Source organism: Girardinichthys multiradiatus, chromosome 13 (assembly GCF_021462225.1).
Source record: "Girardinichthys multiradiatus isolate DD_20200921_A chromosome 13, DD_fGirMul_XY1, whole genome shotgun sequence".
In the NCBI taxonomy this organism is placed as follows: Eukaryota; Metazoa; Chordata; class Actinopteri; order Cyprinodontiformes; family Goodeidae; genus Girardinichthys; species Girardinichthys multiradiatus.
Window position 1 is genome coordinate 39,995,973 of NC_061806.1, and position 10,287 is coordinate 40,006,259.

At 38.2% G+C, this 10,287-nt stretch overlaps 1 protein-coding gene across 1 annotated transcript; it reads left to right on the plus strand.

Annotated features, from left to right (window-relative positions):
- The first annotated feature begins 5,372 nt into the window (after nt 1-5,372).
- On the plus strand, nt 5,373-7,018 carry si:ch211-153f2.3. Its single transcript, XM_047383638.1, has 2 exons — nt 5,373-5,841; nt 6,660-7,018. Exons 1-2 carry the CDS (start codon nt 5,488-5,490, stop codon nt 6,780-6,782), a joined length of 477 nt encoding a protein of 158 aa, XP_047239594.1. The 5' UTR covers nt 5,373-5,487; the 3' UTR covers nt 6,783-7,018.
- The last annotated feature ends 3,269 nt before the right edge of the window (nt 7,019-10,287 follow it).

Below are 10,287 nucleotides of genomic sequence, written 5' to 3' on the forward strand. Positions count from 1 at the left end.
AAGCTAATCGGCAAAATTACCAAAAAAATTATCTAAACGATTTACTTTTCCTCAAATATCGTTAAATCGATCTTTCTGCATTGGGAAGTGGACAAGAGAGGTTATGTTTCAATAAGCAGTTTGATTTTAAGATACTTAATAGTTCTCACACAGAAACGTGCTGAAACATATTCGGAAACTTTTGCTATTTTGAAAATGTGAAATGACCACCCGTCCAGCTGGGTTATGGTGTAAATATAAATAATTTTTATAACTAAACATTTAGAATTTGCAATATTTCTATTTTAAGATTACAAACAACCATATAACACTGGGGGGAAAAAATCCTACAATAAAAATGTTTGCACAGATTATTGTCACTAAAAAGCTGTACCTTGTTAGAATAATCATTTTTTGACTTGACAGAGTCAATTTTATGTTTTTATTTGTTCTATGAAGCTTTTAGGTATGAATTGTTTGTATTATGTTTTTATATTATTTATTTTAGTAAGATTTATTACAACATAATTGTGCGAAATAATTGGAAATATGCTTTTTTGCCTAAACTGAGGTAACAATTTTAGGATTTTGACTTTTTACACAATACCATACAATGGTCCTGAATAATCCTTTGTTTCTTTAAACACTCTATTTCCTATGAAATCGAGCACCCAGACATGCAGGGTGGTTCTAACAATACTTGTGTAAGAATGGGTCGCTTTCAGGAGCTCACTGAGTTCAATTGTGGTACCATGATTGGATGCAACCTGCGTAATAAGTCCAGGTGGGAAATTTCCGCACTACTAAATATTTCACAGTCAGCTGTCAAGTGTGGAGTTAGGAGGCAGAATATGTTGTGTGGCTGTATTTCGGGAGTTAGACCCGACCCCTTCAACCAGAGCCGGCCCTAGCCATTTTGGTTCCCTCGGTGAGATCGTGGTTTGGTGTCCCCCCCTTCTCCTCAGCCCAAACGGTCTAGTAAGGAGGAGGGGGCTCAACGGTTGTATGCATTAAAGATTTCATTATGATGACAGAAAACATGAATAGGTATTAATGTTTGCAGTCTGTGTTCCTGTGTAAACTGTATTTACTATCAACCATATTTTAGTTCACAACTTTAACATAAAAGGTTTTAACATTTAATTTAACATTTTATTTTAGATACTGTTGGTTTTCTAAAATGGTGTCCTTTGGAGAAGGTCAAATATGTGGTAAAACTTCAATTCGGTTCTAGACCAAATTTACCGGGGGGGGGGGGGCACGGAACAAAATAATGAAACAAAAACTAGAGTAATATTTAATAATTTAATTAAAGCTTCAGCTAGCAGACCCCTGATCTAGCAGATGAGAACTGGGATCCTATCTCAATACGGATGAAGCTGAAAGTGCAACACCTTCATTTTTTATTCATTGTTAAAGTTAAGCTGTAAACGTTACATTTCTATGTCAGCGCATGTCATCATAAGGTATTGATTTAGTATTATGTCCTCAGTACAGGTGCCATAACTGGGGCCAGGACCAGTTCTACATGGGGAATTGGCCCCTGTTTAGAGCTGTCCATGGAACATATAGTTCACATTGTTTTCTGTCTGCATGGAGGTTTAGAAGAGTTTAAAGGTTTAGCAACTTTTATGTGTGGACAGATGTAGAAAGAACTTCCTCAGTGCGTCTGTCCAGGACAGAACAGAACATGCAGAACATGCAGCTTCAGCAGACAGACTACTGGATGTGTTCAACATGACATTATTTAGCTAAGATTATGGATTTATTACGGCTCTTCTTTACTCTTTCATTCAAAGCGTTGTTGTGCTGTTCTGTTAACACTAAGAACTCAACAATCAGATTATGTTGTGAAACATATTTAAGGTAACAATAGCTAAGAAAGAAGGTGAAAAGCTTTATCTTACCCCAGTCATTCAAAACAGGGATACAGTGTTCTTATTTTTTCCAGTAGCACTTATTTCTATGGAAAAGGAACAAATAAAGGAAGTTAAATGACAAACTAATCAGAGACTCTCATTCTTCTCACACCTAACAACTCCACATTAATTAAAAGTTAAAATAATAAAAACCTTTGGCTTTTTTGGGCAACAAGAGGATGCAAACTATAAATAATAACAGGCCGGATATGGAGTAAAAATATATTTATGAGTTTTTAAAAATATATTAATTTATTTTCAACCTGATATGGCCTCTCCTTGGCCTAGTCAAAGGAGGAAATGCTGTCAAACAACTGTTCTGCAGGTAAACTCAATCAAGGCTGTTTTAACATCAGATCACAGTCGTTTCAGGTGGAAACCACAACGCAGAAGTTAGCCTCTGGTTCATAGCATCCAACTCCACTGTAAAATAAGTGAAACAACACTTTCAGAAGCTACAGACCATATGCTATCTTCAACTTGTAACAACACAAACATTCACTCAGCAGAACATTTCTTTAGCTACTTCTGTTGCATCCGCTGACTGTGGTACATTGGTAGGTAGGTTTGGTTTTCCTTTTCGCCACATTTGCTTAATTTTATGCTCCCGACATAGTGGGAACAGTTTGGGGTTGGGGCTTTCCTCTTCCAGCATGATCATAGAACAGTGCACGAAGGAAGGTCCATAAAGACATGACACAGAATGAGCGGGTTCGGTGAGGAAGAACTTAACTTGGCTCAACAGGACAACTTTAGGATGAATTTTAGCGGAGACTGCGAGCATCTCATCAGGATCTGACCTCACAAATGCACTTCTGGAATAATGGTGAAAAATTCCCCAAAACACTGACTTATACTGTGGAAATCCTGGAAGAGTTGAAACAGTTATAGTTGCAGAGGGTAGGCTGACATATGAATCCCTTTGGATTAAAAATTGATGTCACTGAAGTTTGTGTTTGGAAGCAGATGACTAAATACTTTTGGCATTATAATATATTTTGCTTCCAATGATGTAGACAATCTTTAAATTGATCAGAATCCATCATTCTTCAGGCTCTCTCATGGCCTCTCACAGCTTTTCCTTTGACTTTTGCTGCTTTGCCACTTTTTCAGTCCAGTAGTATGTTCAAAGGAATATTTAATGTTTGTTAAACCATCTTCACTTTGACCTATAACTCATTCGAGCATAAAGATGCTCCTATTAATAAAAGATGAACCAGATTTGTACACATAACAGTCAATTTGAAATGGGATCATTGCTGGTTTTGTTTAGCAAAGTTTGTTCTAATTTCTTTAGTTGATTTTATGAAAAATACTGAAAATAGCAGTTTGAAAGCTGAATGCTTGGCCTGCAGGGTCAAATGAGTGATGGTGCATCTTTCAGGTCCTGTGTCCAGTTTTTGCTGAATGTTTCTACACCATGCACAGCATGTGTAGCTGTAAAAAGTATTTCCCCCCCTTGCAGATTTCTGTTTTTATTTTTTTGTCACACTATTAATGTCAAACAAAGATAGCCAGAGTAAATTCAAACAGCAGCTTTTAACCAATGATTTCATTTATTAAGAGAAAAAGCTCTCCAAACCAATCTGTCCCACTTTGAATATATGACTGTCCTTTTGATAAATTTAGCATTAAATGTGATGGACCACATTTTTGGTTTAATTTCACCAGCCACATCCAGGCCAGATCATGGTCTGACCTGTAGAATCAAAAAGGATCTAAATGGGACCTGTCTGTCAGCAGGAAGTAGGTTTAAAGGTTAAAAAACCAGCAACAAATCATGTCCCAGTCTAAAGAAATGACAGGAATGATAAGAAATAAAGTCATTGATATATATCAATCTTGTCTACCCAAACTGTTCAAAGAGCAGATTGGCGACTCATCCAGGAGATCTCAAAATAATCCAAACCACATCAAAATCTTTGCAAGCCTTGTTTGCCTCAGTAAGACTGGTTTTTATGATTTAGCTATAAGAAAGAGAAGGGGAACAAACTGCATCCATGGAAGAGTTTTGTGGCCTAAACAACTGCTCAACACAAAGAAAACTAGATCTTGTCTCCAGACTTCTGGGAAAATTTGTGGACTGTTGAGAAAAAGTGAACCTTTTTAGAAGGTGCCCCTTTACATCTGGCGTCAGACATGATGGTGGGATTGTGTGATGGTCTGAGGCCGCTTTGCTTTTTCAGGAGTTTGATAATTGATGGAATTATGGACTCTGTTCTTTAAGAGAAAATCCCAAAAGAGAAAGAGAATGTCCAACCATCTCCTTTTCGACCTTAAACTCGAGCACAACGACCCTGAGCACACCAGCACATCCACCTCTTAATGGCAAAGGAAAAAAGTACTGGAGAGGTCTAGTCAAAGTCTGGACTTATATCTGATTGGGATGCTCTGGCATGAACTTAAATGGTCAAAAACATTGTGACTGAAATAAAACAGTTCTGCAAATTTCCTCTTGATGGCACTTGCTGCTCCTAAGGGTGTCACAACCAGCTATTAAACTAAACTCAGGTTAGTTTGAATGGCTTTTTCCCCTAACAAATTAAATCATCATTTGTAAAAAAAAAAAACATATTTGTATTTTCTAAGGTTGTCTTTGTCTCATGTGATCATCTGAGACATTTATAAGTGTAATATTTGCTGGATGTTGTCTGACCATGAGAATCTCACACTGACCTTTGCCTAACAGGAACAATGAAGAGAATACAGGAACATAATTTCCTGGGAAAAGAGACGCTTCTCTTCATTTGGCACCTGAGGTTCAGTCACTGTCACTCGCGGCTCTTTTGCTGCTGTCATTGTGTCGCCTTGACCTTTAAAACCGATGACCCCGCTCCCTCCAACATCTTCTCACGCTTCACAGAACTCAACACAAATAGAGCCATAGCTCACATCTTGAGCCCTGACAAGCAGCACTGCTCCTCCATCTTTCGCTGTCATCCATCTGTCTTTGCACATTACTGTACGATTGAAGAATAAAAGCTGCCCACATACCACATCTTTTGTGTTTCTTATATTCTTTTTTTGCTGCTGGACACACTGGAGGCCTGTCTCATCTCTATACAGAAGTCAGGAAGGGGAAAAAGTCTGCTCACTGTTGCCAGAAGCCATCCCACAGACTCAGAGGGGAATGGATTAGACTTCAGGACAAAAGGCCTGGTTATATTTCACTGCAGGACGGTCTTTGTGCCTCTGAATCAGCTGACACTGAGGCTGTGTTTGCTGCTTGCTCAACCTGTTCGTCTGCTATAATCTGACGAGCAGGTCTTATTTAGGGAGATGCAGCAAAAAGAAGTCCATGGGGAAAGGCGAGGAGGGGGTGATTGATTTTCTGCAGACACACAGGTTTACACACAGGCTTTTCAGCTTAAAGAGAGCTCTATCGCTGCACATTTCTCTCACCGGGGTTGCAAGTGGGCTGGATTTGCTGGGAAGGAAAAAGGTGGGGGTGGCAGTGGTTGGGGGGGTCTTTTCAGTTCTTTTTGGAGGCAACAATAGTCTTTGTTCAAGATCTTCCACCATTCTTATTAGGGTTACCAAAAGGAGGAGGAGGGAGGTGCAAGGAGAAGGGTGTTTCTCCATAGTAACAATGACAAAACAAGCCATTTTACCACCAGGAAGGCAAAGGGAGAGACCCACACAAACTCCAGCAGGAGCGCTGAGGAAGAGGAGCAGATTTTACTTTGTTAGAGAAAGTGTACTGGGAGGTACCAAGCCAAGCATGGACCGGGACAGTCACAGTGAGGACACGTTGTCCACCTTGGTTCTGGAGAACGTCAAGAACAAACTGATTCATGCCTTCAGGGTGACCACAGAGCCCAGAGATCTGCAGGAGTCTGCCTGCAGCTCCAAGTCGATCAGCATCGGGAGGAGTCACCAGGCGAATGAGGAGCTGAGGCGGGCGAAGATAGATGGAGCTATAACCTGGCTGAGATCCGAACTGGTGAGCTTTAATATTTTCATTCAGCGTGCAACAGATTCAACTTCATCTTGTCCAGAAAGTTTCAAATAAACACTTTAACATCTTTTATTATATGTTTAATACAAATTGAAATAAATAATTTTCTCATATTTATGAAATAAAAAATGAAATGATCACTAAATAATTTAAACAAATATTTATATGAGAGATCATTTAAATCTAAATGTCATCAATACATTCTATAAATAAATGCATCGTCATTATTAAGATGTGTCTATTAATGCATTTATCAAAGTTTTTTTGAATGATCATTTATATAATTATTTAACAAATTATTTTGTCATAATTTAAATAAAAAAATAAACGAGCTCATTTAAGAAGTCAACATATTTATCAATATTTTTACATGTTTAAAAGATTTATTAAATTAAAAATATTAATTTTAAAAATGATTCAAACTTTAAATCATTGTATGCTTAAAAACCTAGAAATATTTAATAATTTAGTTCATGTTTTAATTGTATTTTTCTATTAAGTTATTGAATATGAGTGTTTCATTTAATTCATCTAGGCTTGAATCACTAAAATAATATTGATATTTATTAAGTATTTTATAAAAATATGATTTATTTATGGCTCACCTGCTCTTTCAAAAGACATAATTGAGCTCAACAAATCCTTTCCTCTTTAAAAACTTTTATTTATTTATTTATTATGCGTATTTTCAGTTGAATTGAAATTGTTGCATTAATAACTATTTAATTAGCCACTTATTAATGCATTTAATAGTGACAACTTTGGGCCTGGATAAATTCTGACCTTTCCCTGTTGTCATGCAGCTGGAAATGCGAACTCAGGACCTCCAGCTGGCTCAGACGCTGCTGGGGCTCAACACAGAGATCCAAAGACTGAGGAGGGAGAGTTTTGGGGGGTTGGAAGTGCAAGGGGACGATCAGCAGTGAGCGGACCCCACAAGGCTGCTTCTTATCTGGGAAGGACTTAAAACTGACAAAGGGATTACATGGAGCAAGTAGACGCTGGTAGCCTTGCTGCATGGACAGTAACATGGTAAAATAAAACACCTAAAAATGTTTTGCACTTTGCAGCGTTGTTCTGAAGAGAGCTGTCTAGATTCTGGAAAGCATATAACAAAGTTTAATGAATGTAAGGTTGAGGAACAATAAATAATTGTCCAGCATCTTTGTGTCAGCATCTTTATTGGGCCGACTTCCTCAATCAGAGGAGAGATTAAATTCATCCACACCTTCCTTCCTTCAAGCAAATTCAGTTTATTTACGTTTTTCTGTATGTGGTATTAGCAAACTGGCGGCAGTTCTAGATTCAGTCACAGACAAGAATAATGAATAACAATAAAAGTCATGGACAGAGTCATACTATAAGAACATTCATGGTCCTTGAACTTCTTTCACATTTTATCACCTGACAAATAAAGTTACAAGCAATTTATTGAGATGTTCTGTGGTAGACCAGCAATAAGTCGCACATAATTGTGAAGTGGAAAGGAGACAATGCATTGATTCAATTGTCCGCATACTGAAAAAAAATTAAATTCAGAAGACTTCTCGCTCTACAAGACAGACAACCCAGCCTTCACACCGTCCATCAGCCGTCCATCAGTCATTGTAGGGTAGGGCTGTGGTTGGTTTATCAAGCAAATAAAATCAGAGCAAAACAGCTCTGCCAAAAAATGTTTTTAGGTAGAAAAGTATGTTAGAGATCATCTCACAAAAAGATGTTTAGCTAATGATAATAATATTTATATGTAGAATAATTTCCTACTCTTTTCCAATTCAGATATATTTCATGCAAACATACTGTATTAAACCGGGGAGAAATTAAAATTAAAATAATAAATTACAGTATATAAGAAAAACATTGACATCATGGTACATTAAATAACCAGCCTCAAGATGTTTACATGAAAAAAACTATTTTATGTTGCTAAAATCTGCCCCCAGACTCCCTTACCTAAGTTACTCTTTCTATTCTTACAAGTGAGGGCACAAGTGCCTTTCTGTAGGGATCCCTATACTGACCCCCAGTGGATAAATGGCAAAATGCAACTAACTGAATGTCCATTCATCCATTGTCTAAACCCACTTACTTAAGCACGGTCACAAGGGGGCTGGTGCCTTTATCTAGCGGTCATTGGTACACCCAGGACAGGTTACCTGTCCTTCACAAGGCAACACAGAGACACTCATGATAAACAACCATGCACACACACACACACTGATATAAGAAAGCAATCTTGAGAGATCATATAACCTAAGATGCATATTTCTGGACTGTGAGAGGAAGCCGGGGTACCCTAAGAGAACCCACACATGCAAACTGACCTGGCCAGGTTTCAAACCCAGGACCAGTGGTAACATCTACGTGTAACTGAATGTTGACAACTAAAATAAAAGGACTGCCTTTAAGGCCAGTTTCAGGTGGGATCTCTCTGTGGTGTTTCAGTCATGTCTTGGAAAACATGACAAAGGAGCCGCAAGGGCTGTGGGTTCTCAATCAGATGCTCTGTTCAGTTGTCATGCTACAATTCAAGATAACTGCACTGAAATAAAACCTTTAATTAGGAGTTTGCAAACATGATAGTAAATGTTTATAGTGCTACTTTAAGCTATTTCTTTAACATTATACTTTTTGTTTAAAAATGTGCTTTGTATTATGTTCTTGCTTGCTCATACCAACAAAAAATCCTCTCAAGTTTATGTTGGCATCGGTTTTTGCGAGCAGATTTTATTCTGCTAAAGCAAAACAAAAAGCTGGCTGACAAAAGTCGGCTAAAATCTGAAGCCAAAACTCTGCAAAGCAGCAAAGGGAGGAGTTTCCCTAAACATTTCAAAAATAATAACAAAATCTGGTCTGAAAAGTTGTGTTTTAAGCCACAATGGTATCTACAGGGCAGGTCAGAACTTTATGTCCACTCATCAGGGATTTCGTATCAATTTTGAGCTTTTAAAGATGCAATTAAATTAGTTAGATTTATTACAAAAGAACTAGTTTACGTGAGTTATTGCAGAGGTAGAGGTTATTGTAGAGTTAAGAGATTGAATTTGACTCATATGACTAACAATTAATCAGTCCCCTTAGCAAGTTGTAGGGAAAATATATTTGTTTTGCTGCCATCAACAAGCTTCTGGCATAATTCTGGCCTAATGGTTGATCTTAGCACAAATGGAGAAACTTATTCAGACTGGTTTCCTTCCTGGCATGGACTCAGCTTTTAAGCATAGTCCATAAATTAATATTATTGGTCCCATGCCAAATGATTATTGTTAGTCTATAGCAGGTGTTCCCAAGTCCTGTCCTCAAGAGCTACAGTCCTGCAGCTTTTAGATGCATCCCTTCTCCAACAAACCTGAATCAAATGGCTGAATCCCCTCATCAGTATGTCATTCAGCTCTACAGAGGCCTGGTAATGAGCCATTTACTTGATTCAGGGTTGTTGGAGGAAAATGCATCCAAAAGCTGCAGGATAGTAGCTCTACAGGACTGGACTCGAGCACTGAAAACTTCTCCGAAATCAATATGACTTTCAAGCCAATGATGATTATCTTTTATTCTGATTTTTAGTTTTGGACATGAGATAAATAACACTTTCATTAAAGAAATATGGTTAAATGTATTTACCCTACTCTACCATGTCACCTTTACAAATCGCAAGAAAACTGTGCACGTTTCAAAAATCACATTTTCTTACAACGTTTACATTTGTAAGACCCTTTTTAGGGCACAGAGCTTCTCCTGTGGACAACCTTTACAGCTGAACCCCCTGTGTAAAAGGTCTGAGACATCTTCTGACAGAAAATGTTATGGTAAAAGCTGCTGCTTCCTCCTTCGCTATCAGTATCCCAGTAGCTGCCCTCCTCCTCTTCCTTCTCCTCATCGGTATCTTCCTCAGACAGCTCCTGCTTCAGTTCCTGGATGCCTGAATGAAGCTCCATAAGCTGCCGGATCAAAGCTTGGTCCTGGGAACGCATCTCCATCTGCACAGAGGAGGAGAAAGTTTAGATTAGACTTGTTGACCTAAAAAGGCGGATAAATAACTGAACATACAGTTTTAAGGGAACTAGATTTCTTCCTGATCAAACTGAAAACGTTTTTTGTGCAAACAGGAGCATTTGAGCCATTTCTCCTTCAAATGTAAATGTCAGTTCTTTTTATAAGAGGCCATCTAATTAAAGCCACTGTAAAATACGATTTTCAGAGCTTCACCAAATTCAAGTTTGCTTTAAAGGATCCAGGAATGTCTTGAACAAAAAACATGGAGGGCCGATCTGCATTTCTTTTCTGTGTTAATTACAGCTCCAGTCAGAGACTCTGTGCTCCAGCTGAAAGATGCTGGTCTTATTGCCTTTGTCAGAACCTCAGCGATTCAGAGATGAAACATGAACTTTACGTGTGGAGGCGGGGGGCCTGCTGGGCTCCACCTCATTACGC